Source organism: Megalobrama amblycephala, linkage group LG2 (genome assembly GCF_018812025.1).
Source record: "Megalobrama amblycephala isolate DHTTF-2021 linkage group LG2, ASM1881202v1, whole genome shotgun sequence".
In the NCBI taxonomy this organism is placed as follows: domain Eukaryota; kingdom Metazoa; phylum Chordata; class Actinopteri; order Cypriniformes; family Xenocyprididae; genus Megalobrama; species Megalobrama amblycephala.
This window is the reverse complement of record NC_063045.1, coordinates 38009247-38037139: the sequence shown is the minus strand read 5'-3', so window position 1 is coordinate 38037139 and position 27893 is coordinate 38009247. Positions and strand designations below refer to the sequence as shown.

Genomic DNA, 27893 nt, shown 5'->3' with positions numbered 1-27893 from the left:
TTTTATACTTTGTGAGGTGTGGCTCACACTATTCTCATAGAATTACAATGATTATATACATTTTATAGTTATCGTTATAGTTATCCTTGGTGTGAACGTACAAATCTTATGTTCTTTGATGCAACATTTGGTTTTCTGTCAAGTATTGAATATTGTTTTTTTGTTGTTATTGTTGTAACATTGTTAATTCTTTGATTCTGATAATTAAATATATCACCAAGATAAAATGCTGGCTGGCTGACGTAGATGACATTAAAGTAATGAGTTTTTTGCGTTACGGTAATGACTACTGGAGGAAAATGTGCCTAATTGTCATAAAAGTAATGGAAAAAATAATGCAACAGATCTTAATGAGGCTGAAAATGGCTTCATTTCCTTAATGCAAAATATGAGTTGTTATTTATTTTATTTCATTTTAGGCTGAAGTGTGACCTGGACAGATCCTTGACAGCTTTTTAGTTTCTATATTTGCAACCTTCCTTGACATATGAAGAATCTTTATTTATATCACATCAAGTATATACTGTGACTATTCATGAAATGCCTCTAAAAATATCCGATGATCAAATATTTGGAAAATCCAAACACTTTTTTGCATTTTTTTCCCCTTTCAAGAGGACATTTTTGAAGCTATTGAAGTCAAATTGTCTGTTTCTATAATGAGTAGCATTCTAGTTTTCATACAGAATTTAAGGCTGATGGGAGAATGCCAATGAAAGGATATAATTGCAATCAGACCTCTCTCTCTCTCCTCGACTAATTAAAGACACCCAACTATAATGATGGCAGAGTGGGAAAATGGCATGGTGGAGTTGGCGGCCAGTGCTGATGTGCAGCGTGTGCCGGTGAGGGCGGGGCCGTGTGACCCGCCCTGGCCCTCTGAGGGTGTGTTCAGAGAAATGGCAATTACGATGCGGGTGCTGAACATCAGTGTCATGTTTCATCACTCTCAGCCCATCTCGGCGCACAAAATGTCACAGGCATCAGAGAGGGGCTTAGCTGTAAAGGGTAAAGAGATTCTATCGTTTTTGTGCCTTTTTTTGCATATTCATACTCTGCCTGGGCTCATTTGAATTTCATCTAAAAAAAGCAAAGATATGCTTTGTGTTCTTTCCTGGTAGGCTGAGGGGACAATAACGCTCCAATAGGGAGACAGCACGGCAGTAGCTCCGCCTGTGAAGCGAGCTCTCCCTTCCAACAACACCTGGCTGAGTTGAATAACACAAACGCTGTGCTGAACTCATACCTGCTGTGTGTGTGTGTGTGTGTGTATCATGTATGACCCTGTGCATGAACTCATTATTAATAAGAGCTACAAACTGCTTCGTCTCATTTACATTGGAGGTAGATCTCAAATGTCTGGATGACTGCATTTTATGAATTGATTGTTGTTGTTGTAGTTGTTTTTTTATATGCGTGAGACTTTAAATAACATTGGTGTTTGGATCCCAAATACCTATTGTCCATTTGGTACAGAGGCCATGTATCCATTTTTGGTTGTTTATTTTTGGGATTTTATTGATTTAGACTGTGAGAGAGCAGACAGGAAGCATGGGTGGGTGGGGGGATGAATCTGATCAGGAAATGACCCAACCTGGATTCGAACTAAAGTCTCCCACGTACACAACACGTCGGAGCACATTGCTTTTCCCACCAGGCCATGTCTCTGACCTTTTGTAGCAGTTTATTTTTGCCCTGAAGTCTGCAAATAATGTTAGTCAAGGCTTCTTGGAGCAAAACCTGTTGTAATTTTGTTCTACATTTCCACATCTCTGTTCTTTAGAATTAAACAGCCAGTTTTTGCTTCTGTACCTTTAAGACTTCTAAATGTAAATGACCTTTGCTGTGATTGGCTCAGGTTTGTATGTCAAAACTAATGGCGAAAAGCACAGACACAGTTGGTATGTAAATGAGGTTGATCTTGTTCTGATATTCTCATGGTTGTGACCTTTCAACTATGACGACTGATCTCCAAATGATGACCAGACCACAACTCAACAGATATTTAGTAGCAAAATTCCACCTTTTAGTTCGTATATTTTTAATCTGCCAATGAAAATGGTTCTAAAAGAAAAACGGAGCATTATGTGTTGTCAGGCAACACAAAAAATGGAATAGAGTATATGATGGAGCAAAAGCATTCCAGTCAAAGTCTTCTACAATCAATCTGTTCCAGCTCCACTCCGAGTTTTCCATTTCTTGCTCCCACTCACCAGTGAGAGAAACCTACGATGAGTGATTCTGGAATGCAGTAAAACACAAACACTCTTTTGACAAACTTTCAACAAACCCCCTCTTTGCTCCATGCAAAATCACACAACTCCACTTCAACTCCCCACCTCTCACATATTCTGGAGCAGAGTTATGTTGTGAAACATCCCAATGATGTTAAGCTAAATATAAGCACACTTGGAACCCTGCTTGGCCAATCAAATCCATAAACCGAAACTGTTGTATAATTTAGTTTGTTTTCTGATTTTGAATTTACTATGTGATTGACATTTGGTTTTAGCAAACCATTGAAGAGCTTGGTGTTTAAAGCTGCGTTCACACTACCAGTGACACGCAGCGACAAAGTGACATGATCACATTCATTTCAATGGAAAGCTGGTGATTTCCAGCGACACGAGCGACAGTAACCTTCGCATCCTGCAAATGAAGAGCGACTTTCAGGAACGACAATCAATAGGAGTGAAGTCAGTGTGGTGCACGTGATCCATTGCTAGATGTAGTGGAGTGTCGAGGCAAGATGGAGGAGAAGTTAATTTTAGCGATCAGCAACTTTCCTATAATTGATGATATGTCTTAGTGTACATACGGTGGTACTTGCTGTGCTGACTCTGAGCATGAATGATTTCGTGAACCCAGATAGACCAGTGCTTGTGCTGCAGATAAATAGCCGCGATGGCAAAGAGCACTTGCTATTTTTTTGTTCATCTTTAATATTAAGCATTTTATCTACTGTTAGGATATATTTTATTTATATTTTTATTTAGTTTTTACCTTACAAAATATTTGTTTGTAGCAACAAGAAAACTGATTTGTTGTCTACAACATGGAGTAACACCATGAATGTCATTCACAAACATTACTAGGCAACCAGTAGTGGGAATGCCCACTAGTGACCTCACCGCCACCCACTGGCAACATGCAGCAATGTATGGTGTGTTCAAGTCATGTTAGAAAGATCATACACTGAACAAAATCATAAACACAACACTTTTGTTTATGCCCCCATTTTTCAAGAGCTGAACTCAAAGATCTAAGAGCCCAAATTCTCTGAAACGCCGTTGGAGATGACTTATGGTAGAGAAATGAACATTCAATTCACGGGCAACAGCTCTGGTGGACCTACAAGATATATCAGTCTGGTCAGTCCACCCTCCGTTGCAATTCGAGTCAACTCCAAACCGTACCGTGCAATCAGATTAGTTCAGTCTCATTATTTCAGTGACGCAAACAGCGTCACTCTAGTGCGGCGAAAGTCCCTTCAATATCAACAAAGATTGCGCACGGGAGACCCGAGAGTTTGTTCTATTCAGCCGTGAATTCAGTTTTAAATGACCAGAAACACATTAATTATTTACTTTTCGCTGTTGACTCTCTTGTCGCTTTGCTAACGTCATATCCGCCCTTCTCTGATTGGTTTACTCCGCTTCCTGTTTGCTCGGATTTGCTCCGCCCTAGAAATCGAATTGATTCAATGGCCGACCAGACTCATCCGCTGGTACAGCGGTGAGGCTGGATTTTCCAGGCAACTGGTGGACATTCCTGCAGTCAGCATGCCAATTGCACGCTCCCTCAAAACTTGCGACATCTGTGGCATTGTGCTGTGTGATAAAACTGCACATTTTAGAGTGGCCTTTTATTGTGGCCAGCCTAAGGCACACCTGTGCAATAATCATGCTGTCTAATCAGCATCTTGATATGCCACACCTGTGAGGTGGATGGATTATCTCGGCAAAGGAGAAGTGCTCACTAATACAGATTTAGACAGATTTGTGAACAACATTAATAATCAATTTATAATTTTGTTCAGTGTATTTACGAGCTGAACGCACATGAACGCCACCACAATGTCGTAAATACGAGTGGGAAGCTCGGGATTTTCCTTAATCCCCGATCAGTACGAGTTAGGGGTGTGTCAGTGAGAAACATGGCGGAATACCACAATACTTATAGGTATTTAGCAGTGGCATTGTCAGGCTTTTCTGTTTACAACGAAATAAGCCAATTGCCTGCACAAAATATGATAGCATTATACTATAACAATATAATATATAAAGATAAAGTTTACAGTGACTTCATAAATGAATTAAAACATAAAAAAGCAAAACACACCTGGTGCACATTCTTTGTTCATCATTTTCTAGAAGAAGAGGTGCTGTATTTTTGTGTAATTCATTAAGAGAAGGTACACTGTCATCTTTCTCAGACAAAAGTGACGCACCTGTCGTCATAAATACGAACTTCCCAGTAGGATGTGAATGCACCAAAAGTCACTGGCAGTGTGAACTGAAATAAAATTAGCCTAAGTAAACTGAAATCGAGTGTAAATATTAGAGGAAAACCTTAAATGAAAATTTGAAAAATGTTGAAGCTGAACTAAAACTAAAACCTATTAATTAATTAAAAATAATTTAAAACTAAATGAAAATATAAAAAATAAAAACAACAAAAGCACATAACAAAATTATTAAAACTAAAATGAAAATAAAAACAGAATATATATATAAAAAACCAAAAGTATATAAATTATACTAAAACAACACTGATTGAAATAACTTTTGAATAGTTTTTTTATTATTTTTAATTTAAGTACCCATCATAAAATGTCTCAATTCTGCAGAGTCTTTATCGTCTAGCACAAGAAATTCAACACAGTTACAAAAAAGCTCTAAAATTAGAAACTGACGAGGAAGACAATTACTGCGGTATTCCCTGAGCTGTAAGGGCCTCGCTCAGGAAGTACAACACAAATGGAGACATTTCCTCTTCAGCAGGGCTTGGCAACTCTGGCCCTCGAGATCCATTTTCCTGAACAGTTTAGCTCTAGCCCTGATCAAACTCACCTACATGGGCATAGAATACATGGGGGACGTGTCCTTTTTTTTTTCTTTTTTTTTTTTTCAGGAAAGTGTGTTAACATAGAGGTTTCCATTGGGCCAATGTAAATAAATGCAAAAAAGATGCAAAGAGACAAGATATTCTATGCAAGACTTGACGTTATACAATACATGACCTGTTGTTTTATTTTTATCAAAAATATGGCAATGCAAGCAATATGGTGTACTAAACGCTCTCATGTAATGTATATATGTTTCATTCATACTGGAAGTCGGAGGGCGCTCTCTCTCACAGAAAGTCCAAAATGAACTTATAGTAGTAATAACTTATGACTAGCCTGGAAATTACTTATTTGGACAAAAGCATCCATCTCTGGAGCTGAATAAAATGATGAAACGTTTTGACTGATGAAAGACAATAAACACATAATTGCGGCAATATATGGTTTATGTGTGTTTTTCAAGCCACCTATACTTTAAATAACATAAAAAAATTGTGCTGTGTTCTGCTGTTGTTCATAAATACCAGTAGTGATGTTGTACAATGAGGACGTTGTTATGTCGCCGGAAATAGAGCCATAAGTGTCCCAATGTGTAGTGATCCAGTGTGTAGTTACTGTCCTTACCAGTGCCAGAATTTGTGCACACGATATACTGATTCACGACCTAGGAAGCTTGGCAGCTGATTGAGACACACCCCTTGATTAGCTTTGTTTAGGTGTGTTTGATTAGGGTTGCAGCAAAACTGCAGGAAGTGGATCTCAAGGACCAGAGTTGCCCAGCCCTGCTCTAGAGTCTGGCTATACGAGGGCAGGATCACATGCCAGCCATCTTGTAGTTGAATAGATTGTATTCTTGAGCCGCTCACCTCACAAACAATTTGCTGCTAATGGATGCATTTGTGTGCTTGTTAGACACCGTCCTCAAGGAATTGATGTGCTGTTGAAATTTCCCTTCTGGGCTGAAAACAGTCCTTTAATGTGGCACAGGGGCTTTCGATTGGTTTTGTGTACTTGTCACGCTGGTCTGTGTTATTAACTTGAGATTTTGAACGGATAAAGTCACCATCCATGTATGCCAATGACATGAGAATAGTTTAGTGAAGCATTTCCGGTTGGAATACACATTTTTTGTAATATCATTTAAATATGGTTGATTTTTACAGGTTTGAATTGAATTTTGCTAAAGATTTACACCAACATTTGGAATATAAGGGTTGTAATAGTTATAGCTGCTAGGTGGCGTTTTGGGTGGTTGCTCAGGTTTTTTTCAGATTCCCACTTTGACTCATTTTGACTGAGACTTTTATTTTATATTCGTTTGTTTCAGTGGGCATCTGGAGAGCCTCCTGTTTCCGCCTCCTCGTGTTGCTGTACTACCATGAGCAGTTCCACTCCATCCACAGGTACTGTCTGTTCATCAACATCATTTCCATTAACAGTCTAGACCCTTTCAGGCAATAAGAGATTATTTGACTTGGCCTTTTTGTTGAATTATTCATGTAAAGTATTACTTTCGGTCACAGATTTAAAGACCATATGAAATCAAAGTTGTCCCTGCTTGCTTTCTTAATAAATGTCGGCATTCGTGTTAAAATTTGTTTTCATTATGTATTATTAAAATTTAATAACCTTCTCTGCCTCTGAATTGACTTTTCTTTTCTGCTAATGTAACCAAGGGTGTACAAGTGGGCAAAAATAATACTTTATTCTGATTGGTCAATTACAGCATTCTGCGGTATAATGAGCGATAAGCAATGTGTCTCAGGCAGCTGATTTCCTACATAGTGGCTGTGCAACCTACATAAAATAATTTTAATTGAAATCAGTATTTTATGTCTATTTATTTATTTGCTAAGTAGCCGAGTAATAAGGGGGATAATGTACACTACAGTGAGCTGCTCATTATCACATAAACCTCCACTTCAGCTCAGGGTCCCGATCAACATACCAAGGTTTATTTTGCTATAATGACCAACTTACTGTAAATTATCCCTTATGTATTAGCCACATATGTTTCACCTACTCGTTATTTCCTGCTGAATATTCAGTTCTCTTCTGATATCTTACTAATGTAAAAATGTTTAAAAGGTCATGCTAAAAAAGATAAATGGGTTTCATTTTGACATTCTTCATACATTACATTTCCATGTAAAGTATTCAAACTGAATTTTTGAGGATCTTCGAACAGATGAACATTCATCTACAGTCGTGGGATAATGTTGCACCAAAGATTAAAAAAAAAAAAAAAAAAGTAATCATCATTTTGTCTTGGAGGTCTCCTACAATAGGTTTACATGCATCCAAGGTAAAAAAAAAAAACACTTTAATTTTTTCATAATATAAACATTGTAGCATTAGCTCTTTTCTTAGTGTCTGAAACGGTTTGATAAAAGATTCGGTATCTCTAAACCCCTCCTTTCTGAGAGTGCTCTGCTCTGATTGGTCAGATGGAACAGTCTGTTTAAATTGGTCTACTCTGCTCTGATTGGTCAGATGGTTTGGTCTGTTGTGGTTGGTCTACTCTGCTCTGATTGGTCAGATGGAACAGTCTGTTATGATTGGTCTACTTTGCTCTGATTGGTCAGATGGCCCAGTCTGTTGTGATTGGTCTACTCTGCTCTGATTGGTCAGATAGCCCAGTCTGTTGAAACCAGACACCCATTACCAAATCTGAATTGAACCTTTGCCAAGACCCGCCCCCCTTAGTTACTGTTGCTTTGTCCAACAAGCCATGGTGCTGTCACACCACACAGAGTGAAAATACATCGCGAAGCAAAGAGGACACTGACAAAGACAGAGCCGGTTACTTATGATATTAAACAAAGTCCCAGCTTTAAAATTGTGTAATTTGTAAAGAAATTTGAGCAATAAAAACTTTTGTGGTTCTTTAATGTGTCGTGACAGATCACTGTAGTGCCTCAGCTCAAGCGGTTCGTGAACCGATCATCTCTTCTTACTAGTTAATTTATAGCATCAAATAAACATGAATGAACATGAGAAGGAAAGTTGTTTCAAATGCGGAAAGACGTCAGTACACACCATTTTTCAAGTTCAAGTCCACCGAGGTTAATCTTCTAACTCCTGACTGCTTTGTCGGACAAAATGTTGGATTTTGCGTTATGATTGGTTAGATCACTTGTCAATCAAACTCCCGGCGAAGGGTCTGTTACAGCTGCAAAGGCTTCCCCAGCACGATACACGGTGATGCATCACAAACCAAACTCTTTCAGGCCTCGGCTACAACTACAGTGTTTGAGGATTAAAGTAGATGTTGTTTGCTGGCAGACAATGAAGACAATTTGCAGACCTTTTACATTCACAAACAACTATATTACATGAAAGCTAATATCTGAAAAAGTGTAATCAGGCACTTTAAATCCAATCAGTATCATGGACATTGGCTTCTAAAAATTATACTAATATGAAATATATTTTTTTTTTAAAGAAAAAGAAATTAGTATTTTTAACCTTTTTAACAGCACTGAAAATGAACTATGCACTGATCAGTGTATGATGGTGAAATGTTTGGCGAGTGTATTAGCTGTTATTTGAGCATCTGAATGGAGATAAAATGGAGGGCAGAATGAAATGACCCCATCATCTGCTCTCCATCTTCTCTTACCCCTCTCTGCCATTTCTTTTCTTTCTTGCTCACTCATCCTTCCCCTGGTAAACAATAATCCTTAATATGTTGTTGTGCTTTGGAAAGGGAAACAGTGTCTCTATTATTTTCAGAGTTTAAAGTGGAATGACCAGGCATAGCCTCCGGACAGCTTCTATATTTTGATATTTTCTGCTTCTCATGAAAGCTCCACAGTGAGTGCTTTAAGATGTGCTTGGAATTTTAGTGACTCTGCAAAATAATTGCAAAATGTTGGCTTTTCATGTGGTTTAGTGTTGAATAGCTGGTATGATTTGTGGATGCATGTTGTGCAAAAACTAATGCAAAAATGAACAGAGATGGTAGTATTGTTCTGAAGATCAAGAATAGCACATCTTCATAAAGTGTTGCTGTTGCTGTTGCAAAAAAGTCAATCTTTTTTGATTTATTGTTTGATTTTGAGGCTGTATCGCCAAAGTCAGAACTGGCATAATTAGATTGTTCAGAAAATTTTTGGATCTTGGTTTTCATGTTTTGAATATTCTGGTTTTGTCTAGCCTGACTAAACTGTATAATTTATATAATAAATAAATAAAATATATTAATAAATTATATACCAAATATAAATTATGTATCTTATTTTTATGTATAATATCATTTGCATTTTTTGTATATATTTGTTAAATAAATATTTATTCAATCATTTGGCCAGTAACTCTGTTCACTTAAGAAGTTCAAACCCCATCTTAAGAGAAAATGCAATTATTTTACGTTTTATGCTAACCCTAACCCTTGAGTTGTACAAAATGTTGATTTATATAAATAAAAAAATAAAAAATAAAAAAAGCATGAGGGCCAACCCCTAAGCCTAACTCTCAGTGAGGTGTAAGCATACCATACAAAAAGGTATGAATGAGATTGTACAATTTCATATGAATTTGTCTAACTTAAAATATTTACAAATTGCCTTTTGAACTTGTCAATTTCAAAATCAACTACCAGCCTTGTCAATGGATAGTACACTTTTTGGCTTTTCAAATATAATTTTGTGAGTGTTTGTGGTTTATCACCAGCCTAGGGTAGTTTGTTGGCCTTATCCAGTTTATCTACCATAGTTAAATCTATCAAGAAAGACCTGCATAACCAGCTTTGTCAGGCTGGGAGATAAGCTAACCACCTTAGTTTACACTGTTTTTTTTTTTCTTTTCCTTCTGCATAGTCAGCTATTAAAAACCCTGTATCTTTTAACTGCTAGTCTGAAATGCACAGTCATTAGCATTTAGCCAAATTAGCACAGAATACAACCTTGAATTAAATTTGACCTCAGACATATGTTTTCCCTGTTATAGAGTCAGCCGTATCATTGTTTGGGTTTCTTGACGCAAAATGTCCTTCACAGTACATCATGGTCATAGCTACACAAAACTAAGGAAGCCATAACAAAGCTAACCCTGAGTCTGTGTGCTGATGGCCCAATCAAGCTAGCTTACATCAAGGTCAATATAGTCCCTGCTGTTTAACACTGATAAAAATGCTTTCAAATGCCTCCCTGATGTTTTGTGTTGTTCACACTCTTTGAGCTGTATATATTGTCATTAACTGGTTGGTAATAATCATACTAGAAGGCATATTTACTCTTGTCTAACCACTTTAGCTGAAAACTTGTTTAATTAAAAGGTAGTCATGGGTGGGAAGTTTTCTGTTGTTATAAAATAGTAGCTAAATTAAACACTAGTCCTTTACAGTGTGGGGAAGCTACTTTGAATCTGTAAACTTGCTAAGCTACATGTTCAACTATAGCAAAGTCCCTTTAAGACAAGTCATTTCACTCGGCGGCCATCTTTGAAACGCCTCTCGGGCATCCTGGGCATCATGCAGCTCCTATCTCTTTGAATGGGGAAACATCAGATTCTCCAAAACTGTTCGCCAACCTTACGATTAAATTTCATATTTGAAATCACCAATGAAATCTAACAACAACCGACTCAAAAATGTAGTTTCTAAACGCTCGAATCATGACAAAAAAAAACTGTATGGATCAAGCTAATGCGCATGCGCAGACCTAAATGCGCGTCTCTTCGGAGGCGCGTGTCTGACTGTTTCTATAGAAACCGGTGATTCTAACGGCCGCTGAAGTGACGCGATGACTTTACCAGTCAGCGATTGGCTCTTGGCTTTAGAAGGCGGGACTTATTCCGCCATATTGCGCGTTACACTTTCTCCCATTCAAAACAATACGAGTGACACGTCTTGTGTTATTCTATAGTCTTTGACTATAGTCAAGGTACCATTTTAATATAGTTAGTTACACTACAAGCTACAAGCTAACTACATTGAAGCTGTGTTATTTCACATTGAATTCACAGTTTGAACATTCTTGTTTAATTTATTTTCAAGATCTGAGGTGAATAATTCATGGTCACTTTCAGAATGCCTATAAAGGTGCAAAATGATGTTCAAACTCATACTACACATACTAGACACCTTTAAGATTAAATTAAGCACATAACTTAGTACCTGAAATTATTATTGTCATACTCTGTATGTTGTTGTTTTTATCTGCTATGTCACTGAAATAGAAACCGTTTTATTATTTTTTTTTATAGAATCCGCTGTCGCCCGTCATGACAAAAACTCTGATTAACATGGAAAAAATACCCTTTAACGCTTGTCGGCACATCGTGTCTGGGTAGGACAAGGTGTTGGTTTTTCCGTTTAGGACCAACACTGGTCCTGTAGTCACTACTTTTTCCTTTATGGCTGTAGAACATCAGAGCTTGTTATCTGAAAAGCAAGTAGGACAGGATCCTTGTGTTCCAGCACATCAAGCATATGAGAGCCCAAAGGCTCAGAGTCGTTGCACCTTGGCAAACACATGCACACTTGATTGCTGTCTACTGGGACCACTCTGCCAGAACAATACAAAAGCATTTCTGCCCTGTCAAACCTGACATACTCCTTCTTGCCCCAGGCAAAGTTGACAGTACAGCCCATAACCATGAGTTAAAACTGATGGACATGTTTGAGTGGGGTCCGGGTGTGTGTATGTGTGCAGCCAGCCTTTATCAAACGGAAGACTACTCTGTTCTTACCCTAGTACATGATGGATCATAAATGTTCCAAGAATTGCGGTTGTTTGTAAGAGCGCAGTGAAAAAGCAACAGACAGGTGGAACAGCGTATAGGTAATACTTGCGGTAAAGGTGGCATTTCAGGAATGTCAGATATGGGAATTGTTGACTGGAAGTCACAGAGCGCTCGGTTGTGAGGAGCATTCCGCAAATTCTGTGGTGTCCTAGCAACAGTTTTACTGTAGTGGGATTTCACAGTGCATCGCTGAATTAGCCGTGACAGCAAGGATAAGATTCTTCTCTAGTCTCTTGGGTGATGCATAGACAAATATCACAGAAAACGGATGCTTTCTACAAATGGATAATGCTGTTTCAGTGCTGCAGAAATCCTTTGATTTACAGAACAACTTCCTCACCCCGTATTGGCTTTGTTTGTTGCACAAACATAAGTTTAATATTTGCCTACTATTTTGGAGTTTAGCGTCACATGATCCTTCAGAAACTATTCTAATAGGCAGATTTGCTGCTCAAGAACCTGTTTTTTTTAATCAAGGTTGAAAAGAGCTTAATATTTTTTTTTTTTGGAAACTGTGTACATTTTGAGTTCAAAAGAACAGTATTTATTTGGAATAGAAATCTTGTGTAACATTATAAATGTCTTTACTGTCACTTTTTATCATTTTAATGCATCCTTGCTGAATAAAAGTATTAATTCTTTAAAAAAAGAGTAGTGTTTACAAAATGTGTGCTTCTTGTCTACCATTATTGAACATTCAAATATATGATAAAATCATGGATCAGAGTTCATAAATTATAACATTATCAAATTCATTCATAATTGTACATTAAAAGAATGGTTCAGCCAAAAATTGTTGCACCATTTGCCATTTTTATTTTTGTGTGAACTATTCCTTCAGCTAAATCTATTAAATGTTATATAATATTTATTAATGTCATTTTAAAAGTTGTCATTTCTTGCCTACAAAACAGAATGATTTAGCAGAGTTTGTAAAAGAGAATTTTTTAAGACTTTGGTATTCCTTAATAATGTAGGAAAGCTGTCTAGATTTGCTAGCACAAACCATCTCATAAGTTTATGTATGGCCAGTGAATTTCAAAGATCCTTTTTACTCATTTCCTCTTGAAAAGCCTGTGGCATATTCGATTCAGGGATGGTTCCTCTAATCACATTAAATGCACAATAAGATTTGTTAACGACACAATGAGATGAATTGGCATGGCGAAGCCAGATGCCTTGATAGGTCATGTGTATGTCACCATGGTAACACAGGGTCAATGGAAAAGTGGGCCAATCATCTTCCTTTTCTCCTGGTGGCTGCTATGTGGCGAGATGCCTGTCTCTAGGATACGTAAGGGTCTCATCCACACGTCATATATAAATCCCTAGTTGCAGTAAAGGTTCAGTAATATTAAAGCAAACTTTATTGAAGATTATGCATATTAGGGTTGCATATGAGGTTTTTAAAATGTGCTAAAGTTCCATAATTGAGCTTATTTAAACTTGGACATTTTACATTCTGAATGAGCCTCCAAGGTGGAAAACTGCAGTCTAAGAGCTTTTCAACAGCAGTTTATAAGTGTTATATCCTTAAAAAAAAAAAAAAGCTTTTCTCTTTCAGCATGTTGCTCATGCATCTCTTTCTGCAGTATGTGATGATAGAATACAATCTGCCTGTTCTGTAAAGGGATTATCTAGTTTCTTTTCTCGGTTTAACTCTCTACATGTGGTAGGCTACTGCCTTAGCCCGAGTTATTCCACTGGAGGTTTTGTTTTGTTGCCTTTTTCATCGCATCCATGTTCCGTGCGTTAACAGTAGATGTCTTGCAGAAGCTTGTTTTTCATTATCCGTATTGCTTTCAATTGAATCTAGATGCAGGGTCTGGACTAAGGCAGACCTCGTTAGCATTAAATATGTATGTATTTGTATTTGTAGCAGACAGACTGGGCAAGATATAATTGGAACCCTGATTATATTTTATCTGCATGTACAACAGACTGCCTGAAAAAGAGGAATCAGTTTGTGTATGTTTATAAACATGGTTTAAGCACACATTTTTTTCCTCCACAGTGCTACAATATAGTCTTTTAGTTCATTTTATGTCATGGAAGAATTCAACAGTTATGGTTCTGAATACCTTAAATGTTTGCAGATGGACACCTAAAAACAGAAGGCTATCACTAATTATCATAACCCTCATAAACCTGCATGTTGTTGCTTGGTGTTTGTTGCTTTGATAAGGCTTCTTTCTAGCTGCAAATCCTCAGAGGTGAATTTCACTAGATACCCTTGGCACTGATTCATATTAACAGCTGAAAAGCACACACTACAATCGTTAGACTCTTATTGATTGTCTAGTCACATTATTCTCCTTAGCGTCTGTGTTGCATCGTAAATGACAAGTTGGCTGTAAATGCAAGCCTGTAGCAGTGGGAATAAAAGAAAAATTCTATTGAGAACAGGTGAAGCTTGAAGATCTGTGAGGGGTGGGAAGGTATCTGCATGCTGGGCTAATAGAGGAAGGTCTGGGTTAAGAGGGGAGGGATGGGATCACTGCTGGGCTAAGAGGGAAGAGCCTAGATAACTGCTGGGCTGAGACGGAAGATTCTAGATAACTGTGTTGGGCTGTGAGGGGATAGTCTCGCGTAGTCAGATCTTCAGACTGATGGCAGAAGGTCTGGACTCCATTGCAGCTTTCATTGACTAAGGACAACCCAAAACAATGTCTGATAAAAATGTAAAGTTGATGTCCCTACAATAACAGACCGACATGCATCTAATAAACTATTAATTCAAGAACGTTGTGCAAGTTTGCTGCGTGATGTGTGATGCTCTTTGTCACAGTTGTAAACACAAAAGCTTCTTCCATGAGGGGGTTTGGCATCACTGCATGTTTTTTTCCAGCTGGACCGGTAAAGTACGCCACACACGGGTCTCCCGGAAATCCTGTAGAATTCAACAAATCCAATGACGACTTTGAAACCCCCGAAGTGTTTCCCATTTTGTGTGCCATATGCATCAGACGTTCAGCCAACGTTCCGTGGGCATGACGTCTGAGGCTGAGACTAGTGAGGGAAGGGTCTATATCACTGGGCTGGGCTGTGAAAGAAGAGCCTAAATCGCTGCTGGGCTGTAAAGTACAGGTCTAGCTTGGTGAGCTGTGAAGGGTGAGATGGGATCACTGCTGGGCTGTGAGGGGTGGGTCTAGATTACTATGCTGGGCTGTGAGAGGTGAGATGGGATCACTTCTGGGCTGTGAGGAGAGGGTCTGGATCATTGGGCTGTAAGGAGTGGGTCTAGATCGCTGTGCTAGGCTATGAGGGGAGGGTCTAGATCTCTAGACTGTGAGAAAGGGATGGAATCACTGTGCTAGGCTGTGAGAGGCAGGTCTAGGTCACTGTGTTCGTTTGTAAGAGAAGGGTCTAGATCTCTGGACTGTCAGAAAGGGATGGAATCACTGTGCTGGACTGCGAGGGGAGGGTTTAGATTGGTGAGGGGTGAAATGGGATATACTGTGCTGGGCTGTAAGGCGGGAGGGGTCTAGATCTCTAGACTGTGAGGGAAAGATTGGATCACTGTGCTGGGCCTGTTCATTTTTTCAACTGTGACTGGTTGTCCTGCTGATGGCAGCACTTTCTTTTGTGCACGGCTGTTTCTCTCTGCCTCCTCTCGTCGGCAGGCTTAACTTTGGAAAGAAAGAGTTTATCAATGCGTGAGAGATAAAGAGTTATCTCAGTCACTAGTCCTTGCACACTACTGCATTCATCATGGGGAACATGGTATCATTTTTACCTCACATACAAACTATGAACAGAAATTTTCCCTGTATTACAGTAATGGAGCTTTTAAGTTCATGACCAGACAAATACATAAGAGCGGAGTCTAACATTGCATGAATTTCAGCCCATTCAGGGTGAAGTGTGCTAAAATGCTTTCTCCTGTCCCAGTTTAATGTTTAGAGGCAATTTTAAGAAAGCCATTTGCATGTTGACTTCCTGAAGAATGAGTGCTTTGTGGTTCTTTCAAACATATTGCAGTTTGTTTGAGCTATCAGACATGTCATCTTCTGGCTCAGTGGTGTGAGTTTGTATCTGTTTGGCCAATCAATGGGAAATTGGGCAAATTGACCACAAGTCTGCCCACTGTAGGTTGCAATCTGTGTTGGTAAAAAAAAAAAAAAAAAAAAAAAAAAGGTAGAATGTGCATGTATAATCTTTTTGTATCTGACACTGAGATGGATACAAATTGCCTTGATGCCATTATCTGCAATCAGACGAACACAAGCAGTGTAAGGGCTTGCAAGAATGTGAAAGCTGTAAGTGTTGAAAGCTGAGGCAGGCACTACGCCACGGTCTGTCTCTGTTAAAACTGTCACCAGCCTGTGATGTGCCCCTGGACATAGCCAAGTGCCAAACGCCCCACAATGGGTGCCATTTGGAGTCTTGACAGACTACAGAGGCCTGCTTAATCCTGTAAGAAGCTTGATGTATTGTTTCGAGGGGGAGCAACAGAGATGCTGCCCACCACCATCATATTGTCGGTTTTGTGTTTCTGCCCATGTCTCTCTGTCTAGTGTATCTTGTTAAATTCATTGTAGGTCCTTCGTGAGGCCAAAATGTTGCAAAATATTTTGTAACCGTGACCTTTTTGGTGTCAGTTAATCGATTATAATGTTGTTTGGTGTCTGACGGGTCTTGTTTTTGTAATATCCATGTACATCAATGCCATTTTTGGCATTTGGAAAACGGGTAAAATCAAAAAATTGATAATCTGTCTCTCTTTTTTCCTTTTTGGCAGCTAATGGCACTGACAGTAAAAACTATAAAGGAGACCGATCTCCCTGTGTCCCCTCCCGTGTCCTCCACGTCCGCAAAGTTCCCATCGAAGTGTCTGAAGCAGAGGTCGTCTCACTAGGAGTCCCTTTTGGCAAAGTCACCAACCTGTTGATGCTTAAAGGGAAAAACCAAGTAGGTGCTTCAGCTGTGTAAGCTTTCAGCAGCATGAGAATTGGAACCTCAGGCACACTGATGGGTTTGAAATTTGCCTTGTGAGATTCTCAAACCTCACCTTACATTTTCAATTTTGTTTAGTAGTGGAATTTTAGGATTAAATGGCATAAATAAGATCAGAGGAAGCCAGTGTATATATTCCCACTGCTAAACCTCTGTGTGGTTCATCATGGTGTAACTAACATGATTTTGGAAATGTGGACCTACCTCCACAATGGGGACAATGGTGTGACAATACCATTGTCTTAAGGCTGGCCCACACTAAAAGATTTTTAAAATCTAATCAGATTTTTAAAATATGAGAGACCATAAACATGACGATAACATAGATTTTACTTTTTTGTTCCTATAGTGTGTGGAGTGCCGTGATGTGACCCAGACCGCACACCACACATTCTCAAACAACCAGAGTCCCAACTGTGAACACATGAAATGCAATTTCTCATTTTTTTTTTGGGTTTTGGAGTGAAATATGACCCAGAAATTGTCATGAGACTGGCCCATAAAAACCCACTATACTAAGAAAAACCACCATCAAAGAATCATTTTGCCTGTATTTTCTCTTTACTAAGGGATAGTGAGGACAAGGGTCCAGATCTGTTTTCGCTTCATTAGTGATGGCCAGTGATAGAAACTGAAGTGTGTGTCCTTTCAAACACATCAAGGTCCATCTAATAACAGAAGCCCTGCAAAAACACAGCAGTCTCCTGCTTCCACTTGAGTGCCTTTTCATATTCAAATGGAAAATGGCATATTTAGACAAGAAAAGACGGGCAGACAGATTTCTAATGCCCCGTTGCATAATTTGTTGTTTGTTGGTTGATTTGATTGGGGCTTCAAAAGATTCAGTTTATTGTTAGATTCTGCATCTATAAATCTCTCACACCTTGCTTGATGAGGTCAGAATAATTATTAGTGGCGCCTGTTAAGACAAGCATCACCATTTTATTGCATACTTAGGATTAATTCGAACAAGACTCTTAACTCAAAATATTATACTTTGTCCCATATTTTTTGTGCTACAGACATGATTATGCTTGTTTTACTGTCCATTCATAAGTGCAAAGCAGCACTGATTATAATTACTGTAATTTATCTCCATTTCTTTTAGTCCACTGGTTTTTCATTCGAGTGTTGCATTAAAACAGACTAAGAAGAATTAACTTACACCACATATGTGCAATTAGCTGAATTGTGTTGTTATCATGAATGAGCACTTACAGTATTTCTCTATTTGCACTACAGGCTTTTATAGAAATGGCTTCTGAAGAAGCAGCCATCACCATGGTCAACTACTACACCACAGCCACACCCCATGTCCGCAACCAGCCCGTCTACATCCAGTATTCCAACCACCGTGAGCTCAAGACTGATAATCTGCCCAATCAGGGGGTGAGAATTACATACTGTCTCTCCAACCTGCACTTTAAACCACCCCTTTCACTACCATAGTAGGGGCAATGCCAAATAAGGTTATCTAAGATCATTTAATCATTTAAAGGAATCATTTAAAAAGAATTGTTTAAATGCATGTGTTAAGTTTTTAATATCCAGTCACATTTACCGTTGCTTTGCAAAATTTATTGGGGCGATATCCAGTCATTTCAATAGGAATCTACATTTTGCTTGAGGGCAAACAGGTTCCCTTAGCATGTTTTGGTCACTTAAATTTGCTGTGTTGACCAACGCAGCTGCTTGGTTTGAAAGTGCCTTCTGTGTAAGCTGTGCTTCATCCATCTCTACACTATTGACAATAAACAGTGGACCTTTTTTTTTTTTTTTTGCCTGCAAAATTACGCTAATGTGACCACACTCTTGAACATGTACTTTTTAGACCATTTTCAACAAAGTGTTTGATTTAGTACTCTCAAAATGTCAAGTGGTGTAACCATTAGTGAAAAGTAATAAAATATTTTCCTTACTTTTTCAGTTTTTTTCTAGCTATGGATCAATTTCTTGTTTATACAATATGACAACCTGAACCAACCTTGCTATGTCTTAAAATGGCAAAACAATAACCGACCTTGATTCAAAGTCATGTCTATCGGTGGAACGTGCCCCACTTTGTGCCTGAAAGGCTGACGAGGCTCTAAACTTAAACCTTTGTTTTCTTTTTAACAAACCGAGAATGGTAACTCCGCATATATATAGTATCTCCTATATACTTTTGCTTTACTCAGAGCTATTAGTTTTACAGTATGTAAATCGACTCATTACAGAGTCATTGCTGATAGTGCATTTTAGTGCCATTGCCAAAGGGAAACCCTCTAGTGCAGTAGTGTGACTGAGTTGTGTCTGAGTGGAAAGTTTTAGAAGAGTTTGTTCTGAATGTTAACTCTATATGTCTCGCTTGTAGAGGGCTCAGGCTGCTCTGCAAGCTGTCAATGCAGTGCATTCTGGGAATATGAGTCTCTCTGGGACTGCGACAGCCAGTGATGGCGGAATGATGCCTGGACAAAGTCCTGTGCTTCGCATCATCGTAGAGAATCTCTACTACCCAGTGTCTCTAGAAGTGCTACACCAGGTAAGACTACATTACACCAAAATTGGATGATTCTTTAAACTAAAGGCCATTTAATATGACATTTATAATTGTTCTTCAATTGCTCCAAGTATTGGCACTTATTTTTAATTTAGTTCGGATTCACAGGCCTTTTTTTGTTTGATACCAGCTTTAATTTGCTTAAATATTTGGAAATATTATTGAAATTTATTAAATGATATTTGATAATATTTCTGTTACAATGTCAGCATGCTTTTTCAATTATTACATAATGACTTAATATATCAAGTAACATTATGATGTCCTTTTTATTTACTTCCTGCAATATATCAAGCCATCCCCAGGATATTTACATAGTTCGTTTGCTTGCCCTATTTCGGTGTTTACTCTCTACACTTCCTACTTTGTTGTCACCAAGCAACCACATAGATTTACCCTTCCACAAGGTCAAAGTGTCACAAAACGCTTGTGTTCAGAAATTTCTTAAAGCCCTCACATGGTTCATGTGAGAATCATGAGATGAAATCTAGATCAGAAAAGTGTTGAGAAAGCTGAAAAAAGAAAGAAAGAAAAAAAAAACAGCCTGAGGTGGTTTACTGGTCTCAGCTGGATTCCACTGGTCAGACTGGACTAGTTTAACAGTTTTATAGGGGTTCTGGGCACTTAAAAGCTGACTGATCAGCTAAACCTACTGAACACCACCTTGGCCAGGTTGGGAGACCAGCTGAAAGACCAGCTTAACTTGCTATAAGAGCAAATCTTCTAGGTCTTAAACTAGTCTGTTTAACATGGCTGTCCTTCATGTTCTTGTCCTCTCCTTCATTTAGATCTTCTCAAAATTTGGAACAGTCCTGAAGATCATTACCTTCACCAAGAACAACCAGTTCCAGGCCTTGCTACAATATGCAGATCCAATGAACGCACATCATGCCAAAATGGTCAGTACTGAAATAGAAAACACAGCCACAAAATGCTCCCCTTTATTATCTTGTTGGTTGGATGATTTGGGTTGGGTGGGATGAAAACATGGCAACTGCGCTAGTTTAGTTCCTCTGGCTTGTCCGTGGAGACAGACGGGTTTAGCTGTGGTCATCCCTCACCAGCGCCCCGTCCCCTATAATCAAGCCTTCATGATCAATCATGATGGCGCACACACCTGTCTTCCATCACCTCATTTTTGGTGCTCTCTGGTATTTTTTTGGTGTGGAGCCGAAAATTTGTCAAAGCAACAGGAAGATGGCAGGAAAACCAGCTCCCAGTAGACTGCACAAATCAAGCCGCCCCTGTAATTAATATGTCACCGTTGAGGTTATCTAATGAATGCCAATGCAGCTCACCAGGGGAAAAGAGCTAGCAAGTAATTACTCCTCTGGTCTGAGGGTGTTATCTATTGTGCGGCTGCCATGTTGCATTGCCTCTTTGCACAAAGAGAGTATTTGTTAGTGTTACAGAAGGGGTGGGGACAGGGGTCTCTTTTGAAATGGGCAATGAAGCCCCCCTTCCTCCCGTATAAAATTGCCGCAAAAAAAGGAACAATTGTGTGCAAATGCACCTTATTTTCCCAGCGTCTTGGCTGGAAAAGTGATTCCCACTTGCAGAAATTCAGAACTAACTAAAAGTAGATTTTTACATTTTCTTAAAAAAAAAATGCCATTCAAAGTTTGGGGAAAAAAAAAAAAAAAAAAAAACTCCAAAATGAATGCATTTATTCAGCAAGGATGCATTCAGTTGATCGAAATCGACAGTACAGACAAAAGTTATTTTGAATCTTCTATTCATTAAAATAGTTCCACAAAAATATTAAAGGATAAGTTCACTTCTGAATGAAAATTTCCTGATAATTTGCCCCATGTCATCCAAGATGTCAATGTCTTTCTTTCTTCAGTGGAAAAAAAATGAAGGTTTTTAAGGAAAACATTCCAGAATTTTTCTCCATATAGTGGACTTCAGTGGGGTATAACAGGTGGAAGATCCAAACAGCAGTTTCAGTGCAGCTTCAAAGCGCTCTACATGATCCCAGACGAGGAATAAGGGTCTTATCAAGCGAAACGATCGGTCATTTTCTAAAAAAATAAAAATAAAAAAAAATAATAAATAAATAAATATATATATATATATATATATATATATATATATATATATATATATATATATATATATACCAATATTTATTTGAACCACAAATGCTCATCTTGCACTAGCTCTGTGATCCGCACGCATGACGTAATCATGTTACAAAGGTCATGACCTAGGCAGAAGTACCGATCCAGTGTCTACAAAGCAAATGCGCAATGATTAAGCCAAACACCCTTTACTAAAAAAAGGTAAAACAACAATATCGGACGATTTTGAAGTTGGAGGAGAAAATTAGATGACGTTATTCGCCCTACCACGGTATTTCCGCCCATGTCGTGCGTGACCTTTCAACATAATGCGTGGCGCATCGCAGAGCAATGCAAGACGAGCATTTGTGGTTAAAAAGTATATAAATGTTTTTTTTAGTTTTTTTTTTAAATGACTGATCGTTAATTATCAGGAAATTTTCATTCAGAAGTGAACTAATCCTTTAAGCAGCAGTGTTTTCAACATTGATAATAATCATAAGAAATGTTTCTTGAGCTCCAAATCGTCATATTAGAATGATTTCTGAAGGATCATGAGACACTGAAGACTGGAGTAATGATGCTGAAAATTCAGCTATGACCATAGGAATATATTACAGTATAAAATATATTCACATAGAAAACAATTTTTAAGCTATTTTAAATTGTAATAATATTTCACAGTATTTTTTTATCAAATAAATGCAGCCTTGGTGAGCAGAAGAGACTTTTTTCAAAAACATTTAAAAAAAATCTTGCTGACCCCAAACTTAAATCGCTAGTGTACTGTACATAACGGCACCATAATGCTAGGGTGTTGTGGGTGGTTGCCAGTGCACTGCATTGCATTTGCTAAGGTGGTCTTAGTGGGGTGGTGTCTCTATGATATTGTAGTGTGTAAATATGGCTTGGAACCCTAATTCAATGTAAGACTATGGGATTTCCACGTTTCACCATCCATTTGTCTGATAGCTTAAAGCTAATAGCACACAACTCTTCATTCTTCAGGCCACTGTCAGGATTAGATGTGATTTGCATTTGTCATCAGGGTTTAGTTAAATGAAGTGGCTCCATGGGAGAAGTTAGTTCACATTCCCTCCACCCTGCCAAACCTGCTTCAGGCCTACACAGACAATTAAATAATGAAAATGTCGCTCTGGATTAAGAGGCAAACTCGTGTTGTGTGGAGGAGTTCTTTTTATTAAACTAAGCAGTAATCATAGGTTCATATATATCTCAAATGTTCATAGTGAGAAAACTGACCCGAGAAAGCCATTTTTGTCACTATAATGGCTAATACTCTGGGTTAGTACAGTCCTTAAATGGAAATCATCATTTGTGTTGCGAACATATTTTGAAGTTTTGTGGTTTGCGAGTTTGATTTAGTAGTTTTGGTAGTTTGGCTGTTAACAGATACAGAAGCTGAGATGAGATGTTTGGGCTCCATTAAATCCTGATGTAGTGAAGCAGAGCAGGTGTAATCAATGAGAATGTGCCGGAATAGTTCAATGTCTTGTGATCGGAAAGACAAACAAGCTCCTGTTATATGTGACTGCATGATCTGCACTGCTGTGTGAATCTAACAGAAAAAGAATAAAACATTTTACATTTTTTTTTAATAAAATGATTTATATATTTAGAAGTTATTGCAATAAAAATGATCATGGTCTATAAAAAATGTACTTTCATTTCTTACCCTCACTTTATTTGGATTTTCTACACTTAAACAGAATACATCATACAGTTACAGATACCATTGATTGATTTCATACATATGCATTTATAACCCTTAATATGCATATGAATTCTGTCTGTCTTATTAATAAAAAGGTCCATGCAGCAAATAGAAACAGAACAAGGTTAATTCTAAGTAGAGCAAGTTATACAATAATGGATGTATCACGTGATGCAAATTACACACAAACAGCGTTCCACGGGAAATAAAAACAAAAGGAAAGAGAAATAAAATAATAAAGTATATACACACAAGAACAGCAACTGTAAACCAAATAAATAAAATAATAAAAATACAACTGTTCATTGTTAGGTCATGTTAGCTTCATGTCCATTTACTTTTGATTTGAATAATTTATTAGTAAATGATGAAATTAACATTAACTAAGATTAATAAATGATTTATGAGTATTTTTCATTGTTAGTTCATGTTAACTGATGTTAAGAAATTGAACCTTTTTGTAAAGCGTTACCAATATATAATCTTTGATAAGTTCTCTACCTGTAGTGGCCATCAAAACAACATAAATGGACTCAAATTGTCTCGTGTTTGCAAAGGTGTGAGCCGTAAGTTTGATAATACATCAGCAATGTAATGAGAATGAGTTCTATTTTTGCATTAATTTTGAATTCTAATGGGAAAATGTGCAATAATTCTTAATTGTTCTAAAGTAGGTGTCCTTTTTATTTAGTCAAAATGTAATTTCTTTGTTTCTTTTAAGAGAATGGCATTGTAATGTTGTATCCCTGTCAGGCTTTGGATGGGCAGAACATCTACAATGGCTGCTGCACTCTGCGTGTTGAATTCTCCAAGCTGACCAGTCTGAATGTGAAATATAACAACGACAAAAGCAGGGACTTCACACGTCTAGACCTTCCCTCCGGGGACGGGCAGCCTACAATGGACCCCACCATGCAGACTGCTTTTGGTAAGAAATATATACTTGCATACAGAAATACACGGGTGATTATTCAATTAGGGAAACCTTTGTTTTTTAATGTAATATTGCTAATATACCAGGCTTAAGCTAGTCCTAGACTAAAATGCATGTTTGAGCTATTTTAACTGAAAGCAACATAAAATATGTCAGAGCCATTGTTTTGTCTCAAGGTGAACACCAGTAATGTTTTTTCTAAGACACTTTTATAAAAGGTACTTAAATGTCCTAATTGAACTAAGGCCTAATCCTGGCTTATTCTGAGCCCTGTCTGTGAAACCAGGCCATAGTATTTTAAAGAATATATTAAATTGGTTTTAAACATTTTATTCAAAGAAATTTCCAGAATTTCTCTGTTTTGTAGTTGTCCTCCACCTTATACTCTATATATATCCATTTTTTCCCTGAACGCTGAAGTCTCGCCTCGCCTTGCCTAAATTTTTGCTCTCCTGTGTTTCTAGTCAAATTAGCGTATGTTCCGAGCAGATAATGTAACGTTAAACCTATGAAAATGGTTTTAAAAAAAACACATGGCTCCATAGTACCATCACTTTACAGTGTTGCAATGACCATTTTTTTGTCAGTGCTTCACCTCTCAAAAGTTTAATGAGGGGGGGGAGGGGTAAGGGGCATACAGCGTCGTATATGGTTATTTTCAGACTTGCTGATGATCACAACATGTAATTTCCAGGAATTACTTCAGTTTATTGCTGTTGTTGTGGCAGTTAACAACAGCACAGCTTAACCATGCACTCATTTTCATTTTAAGTACTGTTCAAAAAGATTTGATTAATTTAGTCACTTTTCTTACCATGTTTTAAAGGGTTAGTTCACCCAAAAATGAAAATAATGTCATTAATTACTCACCCTCATGTCGTTCTACACCCATAAGGCCTTCATTCATCTTCAGAACACAAATTAAGATATTAAATCTGATGGCTCAGTGAGGCCTGCATTCAAAGCAATGACATTTCCTCTCTCAAGATCCATAAAGGTACTAAAAACATTTTTAAAATAGTTCATGTGAGTTCAGTGGTTCTACCTTAATATTATAAAGCAACAAGAATATTTTTTGTGCACCAAAAAAAAAAAAAAAAAAGACTTTTCAACAATATAGTGATGGGCGATTTCAAAACACTGCTTCAGAGCTTTACAAATCGAATCTGTGACTTGGAGCGCCAAAGTCACGTGATTTCAGCAGTTTAGCCGTTTGATAGGAGATCCGAATCACTGATTTGATTCGTAAAGCTCCAAAGCAGTGTTTTGAAATCACCCATCACTATATTGTTGAAAAGTCGTTACTTTGTTTCTTTGGCGCACAAAAAAACTGTATAATATTAAGGTAGAACCACTATACTCACATGAACAATTTTAAATATGTTTTTAGTATCTTTATGGATCGAGAGAGGAAGTGTCATTGCCTTGAATGCAGGCCTCACTGAGCCATCAGATTTAATATCTTAATTTGTGTTCTGAAGATGAATGAAGGCCTTATGGGTGTAGAACGACATGAGGGTGAGTAATAAATGACATTATTTTCATTTTTGGGTGAACTAACCCTTTAACAATGGGTTCCTATGGAGACAGGAACAGGACAGCATCCTAACGGAAGTTAGAATCCATCATGGCGACGCTCATCATTTACTCAGGAAAAAGGTTCTATATAGAACATTAAAGTTTCTGTCAGGTGCTTCATACTGTATATAAGATTTTAGGGCTTCCCATCATTTTATGCATTTAATTTTAATCAATTTTGTTTTAATTAATTTTTATTTTTGTTACATTTTATAAATGAAAATGTATCACTATAAAAAATTTAAATAAGCCATTATACATGGAAGTATGCAGTCATACAAGACATTTCTCCTTATATAGACCTTATTCAGAGCAGCGCCACGACAGATATGAAAGCGAGGCTATGAGGGATAGACTTACAATGTTTTCAATGGCATCTGCTGTAAAAGCTGTATAAACCTCCTAAATCACTTATAATTTTCCTCAGCTCATGTTGTTTTTTTTGTCTACTGATTTTTTGGAAAGATATTTTTTGCAGTGTTTCATCAGCAGAACAATTAAAAAACACATTAAATAACAGTACAACCCACTGAAGAGATGTATGTCTATCCATCACAGCCTCGTTTTCATTCCCCTTAAAAAAAAAATGGCGCTGCTGTGAATGAGGTCTATAGAACCTTTTTTTGCATAAAGTGTTCTTTAAAATAGTCAAGAACCTAACCTTAGAGTTCTATATAGAAGCCCACTATAGCTTTTTTCTAAAAGGAAAATACTATGTTGAGTTTTGAAGATGTTGAAAAATATATTTGTAATAATTTAGTATTAATGTCAATAATATGTAATTTTTTAAAATAATAATCAATACTTTCCTCAATACTGCTGTCATTACAATGTAAGACTGAAATATGTTATTACTAGGGATGCCACAATTCTCAATATAATATTGAACCGTTCGGTACGACATCCACGGTTCAATACGCGCTTGTGAATTGCGTTTTTTTCGGTTTTACGTTTAAATAATTTATGTGCGTTTTATTTCTCTCCGAATTGACTGTTTGTGTGTGCCTGTAAGTCTACGAGTACTCCTCCCCGCGAGTAAATATTCAATCACTGTGCTCTAAAGTTAGGGGGTGCTGAACCATCATTCCACACTTTAACATGGCGAGCGGCGGGGAAGTGAGGCTACAGTACGAGGAAGCGCCGGCGTCTTTCAAATCCGTGGTGTGGAGACATTTCGGTTTTGCCGTTGAGTATAATCAAAGACTATAGAATAACACAAGACGCGTCACTCGTATTGTTTTGAATGGGAGAAAGTGAAACGCGCAATATGGTGGAATAAGTCCCGCCTTCTAAATAAGAGCCAATCGCTGACTGATAAAGTCATCGCGTCACTGCAGCGGCCGTTAGAAGCACCGGTTTCTATAGAAACAGCCAGACGAGTGTCTCCGAAATGAGGCACAAGAGACGCGCATTTAGGTCTGCGCATGCGCATTAGCTTGATCCAGCCTGAAAAGTACAGATTTTTTGTCATGATTCCAGCGTTTGAGAAAAAATAAAAAATAAAATGAGGCAGTTGTTGTCAGATTTTATTGGTGATTTCAAATATTAAATTTAATCGAAAGCTTGGTAAACAGCTTTGGAGAATTTGTTTGTACAGTTTGTACATGGGCTACCAACAGTTGTGAGATGTCAGTGTTAATTTTAAAATAAAAAATTATTTTATATTATACAATACACTAGAAACTAGTGGACTTTTCTTTGCTTTTAAATAAAATAAAGGAGTATTGCAATAAATCGTTTTTACTTTTTCTACTAACCTCTTACTGTTCCTATTGCCTAAGCATAGAATAACAAACTGAACCGAACCGAACCGAAAACCGTGGTTAAAAAACTGAGGTATGTATTGAACCGTGGGCTAACTGTATTGTTGCATCCCTAGTTATTACCATCACGCACAATACCAAAATACACAATATCCCACAATATACCAAAATTCACTTGATCAAGGCCACATGATCATAGACGACATATTTTAAATGATTTTATTTTTTCAATAAAAAATTATATTGGTCAAAAAGGTATATTCTGGGTTAAAAACACCTTAACAATGGCATGAAATGAAAGTTGTGATACTCTTTTCTTCTCTATTGTGACGTATATATCTGAGTGAAACGGCTTCTCAGTCAAGAAGAAATGTAGGGCGGAACTTGAAATTGTCCATGACGAATTGATTGGATGGTTGTGGTTTGCGATTGGTGGATCTCATGTGAGTGACAGGTTGTCCCACCCTCAAGCCGGTAAACACATCATCAGAGAAGGGTGAGAGGAACTTA

The 27893-nt window shown here is 37.7% G+C and overlaps 1 protein-coding gene across 9 annotated transcripts in view; it reads left to right on the top strand.

Annotated features, from left to right (window-relative positions):
• ptbp3 (polypyrimidine tract binding protein 3) overlaps positions 1–27893 on the top strand; it is an 82634-nt gene that overhangs the window by 37736 nt on the left and 17005 nt on the right. For 6 of the 9 annotated variants that reach the window (XM_048174567.1, XM_048174577.1, XM_048174593.1 and 3 more), the window contains exons 2-7: positions 6396–6471; positions 16557–16726; positions 18014–18160; positions 19125–19292; positions 20099–20209; positions 23862–24036. In XM_048174567.1, the coding sequence (XP_048030524.1) occupies positions 6447–6471; positions 16557–16726; positions 18014–18160; positions 19125–19292; positions 20099–20209; positions 23862–24036 (796 nt within the window). In that variant the 5' untranslated portion in view covers positions 6396–6446. The remainder of the gene's footprint in view (positions 1–6395; positions 6472–16556; positions 16727–18013; positions 18161–19124; positions 19293–20098; positions 20210–23861; positions 24037–27893) is intronic. The other 3 variants (XM_048174598.1, XM_048174600.1, XM_048174599.1) reach the window with 2 other exon arrangements.